Here is a 16,985-nt window from a genome sequence, read left to right as displayed (position 1 = left end):
CAAATTCAAGTGTTATTAATATACTAAGTTTAAATGGAACGTAAAAATAAAGATAAGCACTGTAATTTATAGCCCCCAGAGAGAGAGAGAGAGAGAGAGAGAGAGAGAGAGAGAGAGAGAGAGAGAGAGAGAGAGAGAGAGAGCCCCTTCCCACAAACAGGTTCCTCCCGCCCTGATTGCTTGTACTCAGTCTTATTGCCAGACGAAGGGGCGGGAGGACAGGGGCTCTGAAAGAAAGACGGGAGGAAGAGGAGGAGCAGGAGGAGGAGATGGTGGTGATGAGATGCAAGAAGGTGAAGGGAGCAGGAAGAGAGGAAGAAGATCAAAGGAAGAGGAGGAAGGGGAAGAGGGAAAGAAGACCGGGAAGAAAGCTAAGGAAGAGAAGGAGAGGGGGAAGGAAGGGAGGTGTAAAAGAATGGGTGATAAAACCATCATCATCATCATCACTATCATCATTATCAACGGGAGGAGGTGGAGGTTAGATAAGAGAACGTGAAGAGGCAGGGAAGAGGCAAAGGAAGAGGAGGAGGAGGAGGAGGAGTAAGGGAAGGTTGATAGGCGTAAAGGAAATGGTGATAAACCCACATCACCATCATCATCATCATCATTATTATCATTGTCTTTTCCATCTCCTTCATTTATTTTCGTCTATTTCTCTTCTTTTCCTTGCCAGAGAAGTAGGGATTGGAAATTTTGTGTTGATAAATCTCTCTCTCTCTCTCTCTCTCTCTCTCTCTCTCTCTCTCTCTCTCTCTCTCTCTCTCTCTCTCTCTCTCTCTCTCTCTCTCTCTCTCTCTCTCTCTCTCTCTCTCACCTGTCTGGAGTTAATGAGGTAGAAGATGATCCTCTTAACTTCATATTACGTACCCACATATTCTTGCTTTTTCTTTAGGGAGCGTCGAATTTTTGCCATTATTGTTTTTTTTTTTATAGTGAGGGTCGTTTCTCATAGTAACTGATGCTCTCTCTCTCTCTCTCTCTCTCTCTCTCTCTCTCTCTCTCTCTCTCTCTCTCTCTCTCGCTCTCGCTCTCATAAATCTCCCAAGGTATAAATAATGCTCTAGTTTTTAAAATAACACATTATAATAAGATTTTCTCGGTAAAGTAAAAAAGAAAATAATGATAAAATGAAAAGCTGCAGTGTTGAAAGAGAAAAGAAAAATGTTGATCTTGTGTGTGTGTGTGTGTGTGTGTGTGTGTGTGTGTGTGTGTGTGTGTGTGTGTGTGTGTGTGTTTGTGTGTGTGTCTAGCGCCTCGCCGACTTTCCCAGAAATTAGCATTAGGGTGAACTTGTGTCTCGCTCCCTGCTGATCCTTACCTGTGATTCACACCTGTAGAGCGAGGCAGGTGTGTGTGTGTGTGTGTGTGTGTGTGTGTGTGTGTGTGTGTGTGTGTGTGTGTGTGTGTGTGTGTGTGTGTGTGTGTGTGTGTGTGTGTTTCTTTCATATAGGGCTGTGGTTAATTGTTGTTTTCGTTGCTGTTGTTGTTGTTGTTGTTGTTGTTGTTGTTGTTGTTGTTGTTGTTGGAGTTACACATATACTGTACATACATACATACATACATACATACATACATACATACATATACGTACAAAAAAGACAGACAGGCAGACCGACAGACAGACTGATTGACACACAAACAGATAAAAAGACACTCAGACAGACAGACAGACAGACAAACAGATATATTTTTATTTAACGATGGAAAAAGAGAAAAAGTCCAGCAAACAAGAGCAGCTGCATGCATTAATCTTCTTCCTCAAAACACACAATCATCGTCATTATCATATGCATTGAAGAACAGTTATATATATTGTGTGTGTGTGTGTGTGTGTGTGTGTGTGTGTGTGTGTGTGTGTGTGTGTGTGTGTGTGTGTGTGTGTGTTGTTTATACTCAAAACACGTCACTATTATTTATTTTTTCACCATCATCACATTCCATTCATTTACCTTTCAAAGCCAGTCATCCACTACTTCACCATACCCACCATCACCATTACCACCCAAAACATATCCCTTATACCCTTCCTTTACCCCTTACACCACCCTTTAGCGACCTCCTTAATGCCCACCATCACCATTACCACCCAAAACACCATCCCTTATACCCTTCCTTTACCCCTTACACCACCCTTTAGCGACCTCCTTACCCCTTACAACACTCATCTCCCTTCACACCACTTATACCCTCAACACTTCTTTAAAACCACCTCTACTTTTCATACCTCCTCACACCACCGTTTATGCACCCTCTACACCAGTCCCCGTTCATCGTAATCCCTCCTACCAACTCTTTACGGTCTCTTAAACCAATCCCCTTTATCTCAAACCCTCACACCAACGTATTTTATTCCCGATCGCCACACTTACCATACCTTCACATCTTCCCTCATTGCCACACGCTTTAACCCAATCACTCACCCCACTCAGTCATCCCTGGGCTCCTTCTCACAGACAAGCCGCGCCTTCAGCTGAGCTTGGGGCCACACCTGAGTCTGGAGAGCGTGGAGGAAGGCGACCAGGTGACCTTCACGTGCCAGGTGGATGCCAACCCGCAGGTGACGGGCATCCAATGGGCCCAGGACGTGAGTAAAGGGATGAGGGGATGAGGGTAAAGAGGAGGGGAGGTTGGCATGGGTAAGGATGTAAGGGGAAACGAGGGTTGGGTAAAGGAAGGGATGGGAAGGAAAGGGAAGGGATGGGTGGAAATGGGAGATAGAGAAGGGTATATGGGAAAGAACGGGAAGGTTAGAGAACGGAAGCTGAAAGGAAAGGATAGAAAGAGAAAAGATAAATGATATAAACTAAAAATGGAATGGAAAATGAGAGCGAAGAGGGGGAAGGAAATGAAGCAATGAAAGTGAAAATGAATTAAGGAACTGGAATGGAAAAGTAGCTTGAAAAGAGAAGAGACAGAGAGGAGCGAAAGATAAGAGCAAGTAGGAAATAGAAGACACGATAAAATGATGGGGAAACTGAAAGGGAAAAAATTTGAAAGAAAAGTGAAAGAAACGAAGAGGAGAAAAAGATAATAGGAAATAAAGTAAGATAAAACGAGGAGGATTGGTAGGAAAAGAAAAGGAGAAATGGAAGAGAATACTGAATAACTGGAGACAAGATAAGGAGGTGATAGACATGAGAGAAAAGAAAAGAGAAGGAAGGAAGGAGAGAAAATGAAAGACACGAAGGAAGAAGAAGAAGAAGAAGAAGGAGGAGGGGAAGGAGAGGAAAGAGGAAAGAGGAAAATGGAAAGTTTGCTAGTGAGGGACATGGGGATAAGAAGAGTTTGAAAAGTGGGAGGGAGGAAGGTAATATAAGCATGACAGGAGGAGGAGGAAGAGAGAGAGAGAGAGAGAGAGAGAGAGAGAGAGAGAGAGAGAGAGAGAGAGAGAGAGAGAGAGAGAGAGAGAGAGAGAGAGAGAGAGAGGTAAAGAATTAAAGGAGTTTGGAAAGTAAGAGAGAAAAGAAAGGTGATGTAGGGGAGAGTTAGCTTGGAAAAATGGGTCACAGAGAGAGAGAGAGAGAGAGAGAGAGAGAGAGAGAGAGAGAGAGAGAGAGAGAGAGAGAGAGAGAGAGAGAGAGAGGGGCATGAATTACCTCCTTAGTCAGTGGAACCGACAGAACCTTCACAAACTTTTTCAATTGTGGTGGATGTTCTTCCTCCTCCTCCTCCTCCTCCTCCTCCTCCTCCTCCTCCTCCTCCTCCTCCTCCTCCTCCTTCTCCTCCTCCTCCTCCTCCTCCTCCTTCACTACCTCCATTCCACCTCCTTCCCTTTTCTCAAACTGCTGTAAATTCCTCCTTCTTTTGACAGTGGAGAGAGAGAGAGAGAGAGAGAGAGAGAGAGAGAGAGAGAGAGAGAGAGAGAGAGAGAGAGAGAGTGGGGGGAGGAGGGTTGAAGGGGACGAGTTTGGAAAGGAAGTTAAGGGACAAGATATGACAAATGACTCAGAGAGAGAGAGAGAGAGAGAGAGAGAGAGAGAGAGAGAGAGAGAGAGAGAGAGAGAGAGAGAGAGAGAGAGAGAGAGAGAGAGAGAGAGAGAGAGAGAGAGAGAGAGAAGGTGGTGAGATAAAAGGGAGATTATCCTAAGACACCCCTTTCTCTTGCCCTCTCCCTCCCTCCTTATCCTCACAAGTTGGAGAGAGAGAGAGAGAGAGAGAGAGAGAGAGAGAGAGAGAGAGAGAGAGAGAGAGAGAGAGAGAGAGAGAGAGAGAGAGAGAAAGTGAATTTGTAGTTTTGTCTAAGCCTCTAATCCGCCATCAAAGAGACTCCCTTCCTAGGCCTCCTGCAGGTAATAGAAGCCTAATGACCTCTCCCCCTAGGCCTCCTCCTCCTCCTCCTCCTCCTCCTCCTCCTCCTCCTCCTCCTCCTCCTCCTCCTCCTCCTCCTCCTCCTCCTCCGTCGTCTTTCCTTCTGTTTATATTGGGAGTGGTGGTTGTCTTTTCTCTCCTTTCATCCTTCTTGCCCCTTTCTCTTTGTTTTTCCCTCCTCCTCCTCCTCCTCCTCCTCCTCCTCCTCCTCCTCTTAGTGCTTCTCCTCCTCCTGTCAATCTCTCAAGTTCCTCATCAGCCCTCCATTCCTCTGCCTCACGTCCTCCTCCTCCTCCTCCTCCTCCTCCTCCTCCTCCTCCTCCTCCTCCTCCTCCCTTCAAAACTCACGTCGCTCCCATTATCCTCTTGCTATTCTTTCTCTCCCTCACTCTCCCTTTTAACTTGTAAGACAGCAACTCTCCCTCTCTCTTTCTCCCTCCCTCTCTCTCCCTTTCTTTCCTCTCTCGTTCACCCTTTCAACTTAAACCTCCCTCCCTATTCGCTTTCTCTACCTATCTCACCTCTGTCTCTCCCTCTCTCTCTCTCCCCTATTCTCTTTTGCTTTCTCTCTCTCTCCATATTTCACCCGTCTCTCTATCTCGCTCTCTCTCTCTCCCCCCAAACAGGGCGTGCCTCTACAGACTAACTCCTCCATGGGGGTGCGGGTGGGGGGCGACACTCTGCTGCTGGAGAAGGTGACCAGGGCCTCCACAGGTCACTACACCTGCGCTGCCGCCAACACTGAGGGCGCCCGGACCTCGAACCCCCTCCATCTGGCTGTCATGTGTAAGTACTGGCAATTTTTTTCTTTTTTTACTTTCTTTTTCTTTTTCTTTCTTCTTTTTCTTCGCCTTTCTTCTTTCTATCCTCCGTCCCTTCCTTCCTTCCTTCCTTTCTTCCTTCACCTCTTCTACCTGTGGATCTTTGTTTTGTTTTTTTTTCTTCCTCTACCTTCTCCTTTTTTTCTTCTTTCTTCTTCCTTCTTTCTTCTTTTTCACCTTCGTTCTTCCCATCCTTCGTCCCTTCCTGCCTTCCTGTCTTCCTGTCATTTGTGAGTACTGGGATGGTGGCTTTTTTTCTTCTTTCCTTTTACATTCTTTTACATTCTTCTTTTCCTTCTTTTACCTTTTTTTCCTTCGTCCATGTGTGACTTGTGAGTATTGGTCTGGTGTCAGTTTCTTTTTTTCCTCCTTTTTTCCTTCTTTCCTTTTACCTCTTCCTTCTTCTTAAAGTGGCTGTTGTGTGTGAGTATAAGAGCGTTGATTTTCTTCTTTTTCTTCTTTCCTTCTTTCCTTCGCCTAGTTCTCCTACGTATGATGTATGAGTACTTTCTTTCCTTCATCTCCTTCTCCTCTTCCTCTTTCTCCTCTTCCTAAACACGCTTGCATACTTAACCACACCCGTTGAATCTCCTTACATACATACATACATACATACATGCGCACACAATACACGCTCATACATATGAATTATGCATACAGACAGACAAACAGACAGACAGACAGATATGTTTCCCGATATTAATTGCTCTTCTTTCTCTTTCCTTTTTTTTATTTTCTGCTTCTTTTCTTCTTTTCGCTGCGTCGTCCGCCACATTCATCTTACTCTTTCTCATTTTGTATCGTTTATTTCATGTGTTTTCGTCTCCACCAATTTTTCTGATTTTTCTTTGTTTTCTTTTTTCCATTTATTTTTTTAAAGTTTGCCCTTGATTTGATGCGTTTTTTTATGTGTCATATCTCGTTTTCTTTTTCTGTTTCTTTTTTTTTTCCTTTTTTTCGTTTTCTTTGCTTTGGTTTTATGAATTTCTGTTTTCCTTCTTGTAATTTGTCACTGTTGCTACTTCCCTTCACCTGCCCCTTCTTGCATTTCTCCCTTTATTTTTCCTCCTCCTCCTCTTCAACTTCTCTTTCTTGTTCTCTCTCTTTCTTTCTTTGCTAATGCTGTATTGTAAGCGTAGTAGTAGTAATAGTAGTAGTAGTAGTAGTAGTAGTAGTAGTAGTAGTAGTAGTAGTAGTGAAGGGAAATATGACTCTCTCTCTCTCTCTCTCTCTCATTAGCTTCCATTCACCCCAAGATGCCTCCTTAGCGGTTAGTTCTCTCCTTTATCTCCTCTCTCCTTCATCTCTCCTCCTCCTCCTCCTCCTCCTCATCTTTTCCGTCTCTCCCTCCCTCCCACGTAATCTTTCTTCCACTACCGCTATCTTTCTGCTTCTCATTTCCCTCCTTTTATTCTCTCTTGCCATCCCTCTCCCTCTCTTTTATTCCTTTTTTTCTTAACCCTCCTTCTCTTTTCTCCGTGCCTTCTCTCTATCCGCCATTACCTCCGTTCTTCATCTTTTCCTCCCTCCCTCCCTCCCTCCCTCCCTCCTTCTTTCCATCATTCTTTGGAAGGTATGAGTGTAAAATTTCTGTCTTTCTATTCGTGGCCTCCTTCTTCTCTTTTTCTTTTTCCTCTTCTTGTTCTCTTTTTATTCTCTTTCTTCACACTCTTACTGTTTTCTTTTTTTTTCTCTTTCCCCTTCTCTTGTCTTTCCTTGCTGTGTGTTTTTATTGTTTCTGTCTTCCTTGTTCCTGTTTTGCATGTACTCTCTCTCTCTCTCTCTCTCTCTCTCTCTCTCTCTCTCTCTCTCTCTCTCTCTCTCTCTCTCTCATTAATTTTTCCTGCATCCCTTTAATTTTTCCTTCCTTCCTCTCCTTCCTTCTCCTTTCCTTTCTTTCCTGTAAGTTTATTGACCTTTTCCGCTCATTAGTTAGTGTCTGTAGCGATGTTTTCCTTCCCGTCCTGTCTGTCTCTTTTAGTCCCCCCGTGTGTCATTTGTCTTCATGTAAATTGTCAGAATATTTACGAGTATTCATGTGGCTGACGGTGCGGTACGGTTGGTTGTCTGTGTGTGTGTGTGTGTGTGTGTGTGTATCCCCCTACTGTGCATGTCTTCAGCTTCTCTTATCTCTTCTTCCTTTATATGCGTGTCTGGCTCCGTGAGTGTGTGTGCGTTTGTGTGTGTGTGTGTGTGTGTGTGTGTGTGTGTGTGTGTGTGTGTGTGTGTGTGTGTGTGTGGCGGTCTGTAAACGAACGTATATTCTCCTCACTGCCTTGGTATTAGCCTGCCTGCCTGCCTGCATCCCGTCTGTCTCTCTGTATGTCTTGTTGGATGGTTGGATGAATGAATGAATGGATGGGTGACGTATACTCGTATTCATTCTGCTCCGTGACTCAGGATTATACTCTGAAACACTGCGCCGCACATCCACTATTTTCAAAAGGCTTTAGTTGAAGTTACACTGGTTTTTAATGGTGCTTTTACGGTTTTAGTGACAGATTAGCAAGATTTCTACATTATCAACAGCTGAAACAGTCTTGAGGAGCCGGCTAATCATCACTGGGGTCTTTGAAAATAATGGTGGTGAAAGAGAAAGAGAGAGAGAGAGAAAGAGAGCGGAGTGTGTCAGAATACGCCTCTGATTCTTCCCCTGGCGCTGCATGACTGAATGGAAGACTGTAATTCGTTCACCATGTATCTTCTTGTCATGTTGCTGTCCTTTTTTTTTTTTTTTTTTTTTTTTTTTTTTAGCGTTCCTCATTTTCTTCACGTCCGTCAGTCTCATCTCCCTGCCTCACAATTCCTCATTTTTCTCGTGTCCTTTACTCTCACCTTCCCCTCTCAACCATTCCTCATTTTCCTCGTGCCCTTCACTCTCATCCCTGCCTTACCATTCCTCCTTTTCCTCGCGCCTGTCACTCTCACACGTCTCCTCCGCAGTCCCGCCCACGTGTTCTGACGGCCAGCAGACTGTGTACGGCGCGGCAAGGCATGAGCAGCTCCACGTGCCCTGCCAAGTCCAGTCCTACCCCGAGCCAACCTTCTTCAGGTGAGTGCTGGGACCTCCACTCATGCCGTCATGTTTTTTTCGGTGCCGGCCTTCTGACACGAGCAGTTAATGGGTGCAAATGGGTGTGCCTGGGTGCCTTCGTGTGATGTGATGCGAAAGTGGACTGGTGAGGGCACTAAATGGGTGTAGATAAGGGTACTCTAGTGTTTTAAGTCATCAGAAGAAGTCTTTGGAGTCCATTACTTTTTTTCATCACACTTAAGCATTTGAATTACTCTCTCCACTTCTACTTGCATCCACTTACACTCACAATCCTAATATAAAAAGTACTTGAATCACTTGCATTCAATTACACCAACACTCTTAACACAGTCCACGTGGCAGTCAGCAGGTCCTCATCAGGTGCTCCCTTCTGCAGGTGGGCGGTGAACACCTCGACGGGCGTGGTGGACGTGGCGCTCAACCTGTCCAGCAACTCGGGGCGGCGGTCCGTGGTGCGCTACATGCCGCAGACGCACCACGATTTCGGGGAGCTGCTGTGCTGGGCCACCAACCGCGTGGGGCAGCAGAGGAGGCCCTGCGTGTTCCGGGTCATTCCTGCAGGTGTGTGTGGGGTGTGTGGGTTGGTGGGTGGCTGGGTAGGTGGGTGGGTGGGTGAGTGTTTGCTTATCAGCTTGCTTGCTTCGTGTGTGTGTGTGTGTGTGTGTGTGTGTGTGTGTGTGTGTGTGTGTGTGTACGTTGCTGTGTCAATTTGCTTTACGTCTTTTTCCTTCCCTAGTACGTACTGCATCATTTAGCCCACATTCATCTCTCTCTCTCTCTCTCTCTCTCTCTCTCTCTCTCTCTCTCTCTCTCTCTCTCTCTCTCTAACACGGTTTTTTATCTCCCTCCCTCGCCCTCACCTGCACAGCCAAGCCTGAGGCGGTGCACGGGTGTCTGGCGGAGCGCAACTCGTCCATGCCAGCAAGTTACGTGGTGCTGACGTGCTCCCCGGGCTGGGATGGCGGCCTCAACCAGACCTTCACGCTGGAGGTGCGGCAGGCTGCCCGGGAGGAGGTGCTGGAGGCCTTCAGACACGCATCCAACCCGCTCTTCATCATCACAGGGTAGGTACAGCACACTGAGACGCTCATACACTCAGACACTCACACATACCTCATTTCACCCATTAGTTGCCTCTTTTTCATCTAGCCCTTCTCTCCCCAGTAGCCATTAATACCCACCCTCACCTCCTCCTCCTCCTCCTCCTCCTCCTCCTCCTTCCTGTATAGCCATAATTACTAGTCATTGCTCTTACCACCTCCTCTTATCCCCTTCCCCGCTGCTCTCATCTCCCTCCCTCCACACCACTCACAGCCCATCAGTCCTCCTCACTCCACCCTCACTCCTTATCCTCTCCCCACTCCTCACTCCTCGTCTCACTTTCCAGGCTCAAGGTGGGAGTGGAATACCTGTTAACAGTCACGGCGGCAAACTCCAGAGGCTCCAGTCCACCCGTGACCCTCAACTACACTGCCACCGCTGCCTCTGCTGATAAAGTGGTGTCCCCGCACTCCCACACCTCCCTGCTGAGTATCATGCCCCTCCTGGTGCTGCTTCTCGGCTCCCTGGTGGCTGTGTCCGCGTGTGTGGCCGTGGGCGTGCTGCTGGTGAGGCGAGGGAGGGACAAGAGGAAGGCCAGAGCAAAGTGTCTCTACGCAGGACCTCTCAAGGATGACTTAGAGAACCACGACCTTCACACCATCGTCTGTGTGAATCGAGGTAGGTGGTGGTGGTGGTGGTGGTGGTGGTGGTGGTGATGGTGGTGGTGGTCGTGTCTCGTTCGTATCTTCCGCCTCGTGGTTCTCATCCGCTTCTTCTTCCCCGGTGTTCTCTCTCTCTCTCTCTCTCTCTCTCTCTCTCTCTCTCTCTCTCTCTCTCTCTCTCTCTCTCTCTCTCTCTCTCTCTCTCTCTCTCTCTTTACGGTTTCGTGTTTACAGATTTTTTTTTCTCTCTTTTTTTTTTTTCTCTCGTTCTGTCTCATGTTTTGTTGTCGCTTTCCTTCCTCTTTTTATTTATTTTCTTTTTTTCCCGTTTTTTTTTCTTTTTGCTTAGGTCTCGTGTTTCTTTATCCTCTTCCTCCTCTTCCTCCTCATCCTCTTCTTGTGACCTGTTTCCTTTCTTATTTTATCTTTTGACTTGTTTACTTAATTGTTTTTTTTCGGATTTTCGTTTATACATTTTCTATTCCTCCTTTTTTTTTTTCTTTTCTTCTTAGGTATTGCATTTATTTCAGTTCTTCCTCCTCCTCCTCCTCTTCCTCCTCCTCCTCCTCCTCCTCCTCCTCCTCCTCCTCCTCCTCCTCCTCCTTCTGACACCTTCGTAACTCTCTTTCCTTCCATGTCTTGCAATTTCCCTTCTCTCTACCGACCAGCTGACTGTCTTCTCCCCTTCCCTCCATTCCCTCCTTCCCTCCATTCCCTCCTTCCCTCCCTCCTTCCTATCACAGCTATCATTTCACATAACCCCCCATCCTCCTCCTCCTCCTCCTCCTCCTCCTCCTTTGATCGCATTGCAAGACTACCGATTGTCTTTTGTTTCCCGTCAGGAATTACTTCGGGGTCAGTCGGGTTACAGAGAGAGAGAGAGAGAGAGAGAGAGAGAGAGAGAGAGAGAGAGAGAGAGAGAGAGAGAGAGAAAAGGGAAGAGTTTTAAGAGCGGGAAGGATTGGCTGCGGTCTTCTCTCTCTCTCTCTCTCTCTCTCTCTCTCTCTCTCTCTCTCTCTCTCTCTCTCTCTCTCTCTCTCTCTCTCTCTCTCTCTCTCTCTCTCTCTCTCTCTCTCTCTCTCTCTCTCTCTCCTGATCGCCATTACATTCCTCTATCCGACCCAACCTATCTTCCTCCTTTCCCTTCCTCCCCCCACCTCTCTCTCTCTCTCTCTCTCTCTCTCTCTCTCTCTCTCTCTCTCTCTCTCTCTCTCTCTCTCTCTCTCTCTCTCTCTCTCTCTCTCTCTCTCTCTCTCTCTCTCTCTCAATCTCTTCCATTCTTTTCTCAGTCTCAACCTCCTTTCTGGTTCTCTTCTTTCTCTATCCCTTCCTTCCTTCCTTCCATCTTGTACTGTTCTTCTTTATCTTCTTTTTCTCTAGTGGTTTATTTTTCTGGTTTTCTTTCTCTCCCTCTCTATTTGTCTCTCTCATTGTTACTTTCGTCCTTCCTTTGTTCCTGATTCTTTATTGTTTTCTCTCATTTGTTATTTATCTGTGTCTCTGTTTTCCCTCCCTTTTTCTTAACTCTCCCTTTCTCTCTCTCTCCCTCTCTCACTCCTCCCTCACTCTTCTTCCTTTCTCCGTCTTTTATTCACTCCCTCTTTCTCTTTATCTTGTTGTTTACTTATCATTTCTCTATCTTTCTTTCCCTTCTCTCTCTCTCTCTCTCTCTCTCTCTCTCTCTCTCTCTCTCTCTCTCTCTCTCTCTCTCTCTCTCTCTCTCTCTCTCTCTCTCTCTCTCTCTCTCTCTCTCTCTCTCTCTCTCTCTCTCTCTCTCTCACCATTCTTTTCCTCCCCAGTCTCTCTCTCAGCCTTGTTCTTTTTCCTCCTCCATTCCTTACCCTTGTTCTTTTCCTCCCCCATCTCTTTTACTCTCATTCTTTTCCTCCCAGTCTCTCTCACCTTTGTTCTTTTTCCTCCCCAGAGTGTGAGAAGGAGGAGCTGATGCGGTCGACAGGGACAGCAGTGGCTAACCTTTACGTGTCGCCCTCAACCCTTCTGAATAACGTAAGTGGAGGGCAAGGACAGAGGGATGAGTGGAGGAGTGGAGGTGTCAGGCAGTAGGGGAAGAATATACGTAGTGTGTGGATGCGTGGAGGAAATGAGAGTGACAGAGGGTAGAATAGAATATGTGGATGAGGAAATGGATTGCTGGAGGTGTCAGGAAGTGAGGAAAGTGTGGAGTTTATGAGTGTGTGGAACTGTTGAGGGAGAGAGGGAGAGGTGGACAGGTGGAGGTGATAGAAAGTAGAAGGGTATATTTTGTGGATGTGTGGATTTGTTGAGAGACTGACGGAGGAATGGACAGGTGGAAGCGACAGAGGGTAGAAGTAGAGGAATATAATTTGTGAATGGATGGAATTGTTGTTGTTGTTGTTGTTGTTGTTGTTGTTGTGTAAACTATGATGGTCTTGATTGTTAAAAGTAATATGACACTTCTTGACTTCACCTTACTAATATCAGGAATTTAAACTTGCCAATAGTTAGATAAATTTATAAAACTACAGTGGTAAAAAGTTTCAGAGAGAGAGAAAGAGAGAGGGTGAGAGAGAGAGAGAGAGAGAGAGAGAATGTTGTGTAATGTGACAGGCGGTGATGGTGGTGGTGGAGCAGGTGAGTGGCAATCACCGTTCTAACACCATTAATTAAGATCACAGGTGTTCGCTCCACCTGTCACGGGCCCCAGGTATCCCCAGGTGTCAGAGGTAAAAGAAAAAACATGTTTCCATCAAATGACGCAAGGAAAAATTAATCTAACAAATCAAAAATTCATATTAGAAAAAATGATCACTTTTATCCAGGGTCAAAATGTTTCGCCACTTTCCTTTCGACAGTCTTATTCTTTCATGTATCTTATTTGAAGCTCAACTGCCAATTCACGTGACTGTACCTTTTCTCTTTGTTATTTCCACATATGTTGTGTTGAAGCTCCAGTGAACGTTGTCATTCTTATTATGTATACATCCTTCCTTGCTGCGTGTGTCGCGGCTGTGTGCTGCGTGTGACGGTGAGGACAGCTAGAGAGACGTAGACAGACACACAGACAGACAGACGTAAGGTAGAAAGAAAGGAGGGATTAAAGAAGCGAGGGAAGGGAGACAGTGACAGATTAAAGATGTAAGGAAGAAATGGGAAGGAAACACAGATGGAAGGTAGATAAAGGGTAGATGGGAGGGACTGAGAAAGGAAGGGAAGAATAAATGGAAGATAATGATTATTGAAAGACAAAATGGGTTATTCGTTATAATAATTCTCTCTCTCTCTCTCTCTCTCTCTCTCTCTCTCTCTCTCTCTCTCTCTCTCTCTCTCTCTCTCTCTCTCTCTCAACACAGTCGAGCCTGACGCCCAGTGTGGACGGTGACATGCCGCTCCGGGAGGGGATGCCCGTCGCCCCGCTGGCCTCGCTGGATTCCCTGGGCCGCTGCTCCACGCCCTCCTCCACCTCCACCTCCAAGACCACCTCCTCTGCCTCGTCCAAGTCCTCCCACGTCTCTTCCGCCACGGTGGCCCTCAACCCTGACTACCTGGCCAAGGACCCTGAGTACCTCATGAAAAACCCCGACCTGCTCATGAAACACCCGGAATATCTCTCCAGAAACCCGGACTACGTCATCAAAAACCCGGATTTCATGCTCAAAAATTCGGATTACCTGCTGAAAAACTCGGATTACCTGGGGAAGAACGCGGATTACCTCATCAGGAACCCGGAGTACCTGGCCGTGAGTCCCGAGTACGTGGCGCCCAGCTCTGAGTACCTGCCGAAGCGGACGGAGTACATGAGCCCCAGCGCGGAGTTCCTGGCGCGGCGGGCAGAGTACCTGAGCCAAGAGGTGGACTGCTTGGGCAAGTGCCGGCCGCTGCTGGGGGACCAGAAGCGGCCGTGCTGCCTCAACTCACACAAGGAGAGCTCCGTCTAGCCACCCCTTCAGAGGGAGAGAGAGAGAAAGAAAGAAAGAGCTGAGTAGTATCACTAGAGTACGCGCCCCAAAAACTTTAGCAGTTACTAAGGAAACCGATTTACCAGGAACAACAATAACCATAAAACACAACGCTCCGCTGCAGTACTCGCAGAATCAGCTGCTGCGGCGACACCAAGCAAACACAGGAAACTTACTGGCGGGAACGACCTGTACGAACTGCACGACCTTCCTGAGAGAGACAGAGAGAAAGAGAGATGCACCCGCCGCCTTACAGAAGCAGGAGGGCGGCGGGCAATCAGATGGCGGCGCGGCTCTCACACCTCCAGCTCGCAGGGCATGAGGCGCGGCGTGATCCGAGGCACGCGCTGAGAGAGATGCAATAGCTGGTCCTGTTGCCTCGACTGGATTAATGGCGAAGACTTAGTGGCGGTGCTAAACAAGAGGCAATGGAGGGAGAGGGAGGGAGGAAGGAGAGGCGAAATACAGGAGTGTCTAGTGGCTAATGTATATACGTGAAGGATGACACGAGGTTAAGGAAGAGACAGTAACAGGGCGGCAGGCAGGGAGAGAGAGAGAGGCGAGGAGTTGCAGGTGACCCTCTCAAACAGCGATAACAGTGACGAGGGTGCGTGTCTCCGCCTCTCTGTGCATCTCCACGGCAATAACAATAGTGACGAACGGTGCTCAGGGGAACTTACGAACTCACATAGACCCGCACCGCCGCTCCCCTTTCCTCCTGCAGGCCGTGAGTGACAGTGCAGGCGAGCGAACTAAACTGTGAGGTGATGCAGATGGGAGGCTAAGACAGGCGGAGGCAGGTGAGGCGAGGCGAGGCGCGGCGAGGAAGGGAGTCTAGTGAAGCACATTAATTCTCTGGTGAAGTGATGCATTTAGTGTGTGTGTGTGTGTGTGTGTGTGTGTGTGTGTGTGTGTGTGTGTGTGTGTGCGTGTGCGTGTGTGGAGAGAAGATTACACCTCATTAAGAAGATTAACAAGGCTGGTGAAGCAAGACGACCCGCAGGAATAATAAGCTGGCTGAACGCACTGACTCGCTCACTCTCTTGTCTGCCAGCGCATCGATAATGTATTGTTCCTGTCCAGTGTATCATGTAAATAGAGAGAGAGAGAGAGAGAGAGAGAGAGAGAGAGAGAGAGAGAGAGAGAGAGATATTTGCCTCCTCACTCCTGTCACAACGATGAGCAAAAACCGTCGCACAAAACCAGGTATCTTCATGTCCCTCCCGTGCAGGCTGTCAGTCCTTCTATCTGTCTGTCTTCCGCCTCGTGTGTCTCCTACTTTCCTACGCTGCTGAGACTGACACTCATTACAAGAACATATCATAACGTCACCCACACTTGACACGCTGACGAAGGCTTAAAAACACCCCGTAGCTTGATTACCTCCGGAACTCAAGCTTGGAAATGCCCTCTCTTGCAACCGGAAGCGTTCTCTGCTGCAACGCCTCCGTGACACGTCAGCAGGAGGCGCTGACGGAGGAGAGGCAAGGCAGGAGTGAAAGTTTTATATATATACATAACATACACATGATATACATATCTCCTTGGGTGCTGTGGGTGACGGGTAGCAGAAATGTGATGACTGTACTCGGATACTGCATGTTCTTCCCCCAGATGTCCTCTCTCTCTCTCTCTCTCTCTCTCTCTCTCTCTCTCTCTCTCTCTCTCTCTCTCTCTCTCTCTCTCTCTCTCTCTCTCTCGGAAACTTGACCTCCACGCCACCTCAGAGGTTCAGAGATGGACGTCTAGTATGCAAATGGCCACCCTGAGTGTGACTGGCCGGAGTGAGAGCACGGAATATTGGAGTGTGTGTGTGTGTGTGTGTGTGTGTGTGTGTGTGTGTGTGTGTGTGTGTGTGTGTGTGTGTGTGTGTGTGTGTGTGTGTGTGTGTGTGTGTGTTGGAATTGCCTCTTGATAAACCTTAGATGTACCGGGGTGACTTCGTGTTTCTGTTCTTGTGTGCTCGAGAGAGAGAGAGAGAGAGAGAGAGAGAGAGAGAGAGAGAGAGAGAGAGAGAGAGAGAGAGAGAGAGAATACCTACTCATACCCATGACTACATCCGTCAATAAAACCAGTACCATATCATATAGAGCAGCTGGCTACCTCATCTCGCCCTCGTCTCGGCCTCGTCCTCATCCCCGCCATCGACCTACAGCGGGATGGTCAAGTGAATGCCTCGCGGATGGAAAAATACACCGTCCGTAACGACAGATTCGCCTCCTTCCCGTGCCCTCCCTCGAGGCGGCGGTGGTGGGGCCTGGTCTGCCAATAACTAGCCCTCTCGCAAAGCTGACTTACGTATCGGCTATCGTTCGAGGGGCCGCGGGATGGTCCAGTGTGGAGAATGTCTCGTGTGATCTGTGGGACTCGAGGAGGAGAAGGAGGAGGAAGTGGAGGGGGAGGAGGTGATGGAGATTCGTAGAAGAGGAAAGAAAGCCTAAGATATGAAACAAAATTCGTGATGGAAAAGGAGTAAGAAGATTGTCAGTGAAATAATGTGACAGGGACGTGATGGAAAAGAATAGCAGTGAGGACCAGAAAAGATTGACAGTGAAAATTAAATAACGTGACAGAGAAAGAGGACTTAAGTGAGGAGGGGAATCCAGAATACTCAAGAGAACACTGTTGTCTTACCTGCTGATTATGTGTGCTTAGGTGCACGTGTCCATGACCACTAGCTGTACTTGTTACCACCTTCACCACTCCCTTACACACCACCACGTTGTAGTCACTACTGTTAGCCGTTCTCGTCCCCCCAGCAGCTGTCCTCGTGTGCGGCGCTGCTCCTCGCCTCAGTCCCGAGGCTGGCGGCGCCGTCACGCTGACACCCAGGTATTGTTTGTCTCACCAGCTGACCTGTGTACCCGCCTCGCCATGTTCCATTCTCTTCATTGCATTCTATTCACATTTATCACCGAATCATGCTTGTCTTGCAATATTCGTCGCCGCCCTGCGCAGGACTCTGTAACCTTGCTCGGGGCGACGACGAGTGTTGCTCAAAGAACCGTCCCTGTGTGACTGGAGTGGATGGAAAGAGATGTTTATACTGGAGTCCACACCACCTTGGGTCGTGTTATTATCGCCATCCATGCTGCTGATGCCACGGTGTAACTTTCAGGATCCCAGGGAGTCAAGAATACGTGAGCATCAACTTCTGATA

The 16,985-nt window shown here is 47.6% G+C and overlaps 1 protein-coding gene across 1 annotated transcript in view; it reads left to right on the top strand.

Annotated features, from left to right (window-relative positions):
- LOC135103385 (nephrin-like) overlaps nt 1-15,859 on the top strand; it is a 79,665-nt gene extending 63,806 nt beyond the window's left edge. The window contains exons 8-15 of the mRNA XM_064009516.1: nt 2,454-2,584; nt 4,935-5,094; nt 8,073-8,181; nt 8,561-8,745; nt 9,053-9,248; nt 9,572-9,903; nt 11,812-11,894; nt 13,220-15,859. Of these exons, the coding sequence (XP_063865586.1) occupies nt 2,454-2,584; nt 4,935-5,094; nt 8,073-8,181; nt 8,561-8,745; nt 9,053-9,248; nt 9,572-9,903; nt 11,812-11,894; nt 13,220-13,804 (1,781 nt within the window). The 3' untranslated portion in view covers nt 13,805-15,859. The remainder of the gene's footprint in view (nt 1-2,453; nt 2,585-4,934; nt 5,095-8,072; nt 8,182-8,560; nt 8,746-9,052; nt 9,249-9,571; nt 9,904-11,811; nt 11,895-13,219) is intronic.
- Nucleotides 15,860-16,985: the final 1,126 nt, after the last annotated feature.

The sequence above is a fragment of the Scylla paramamosain genome, chromosome 9, assembly GCF_035594125.1.
Source record: "Scylla paramamosain isolate STU-SP2022 chromosome 9, ASM3559412v1, whole genome shotgun sequence".
In the NCBI taxonomy this organism is placed as follows: Eukaryota; Metazoa; Arthropoda; class Malacostraca; order Decapoda; family Portunidae; genus Scylla; species Scylla paramamosain.
Note: the sequence above shows the minus strand (reverse complement) of the source record. Positions and strands in the feature narration are given on the sequence as shown.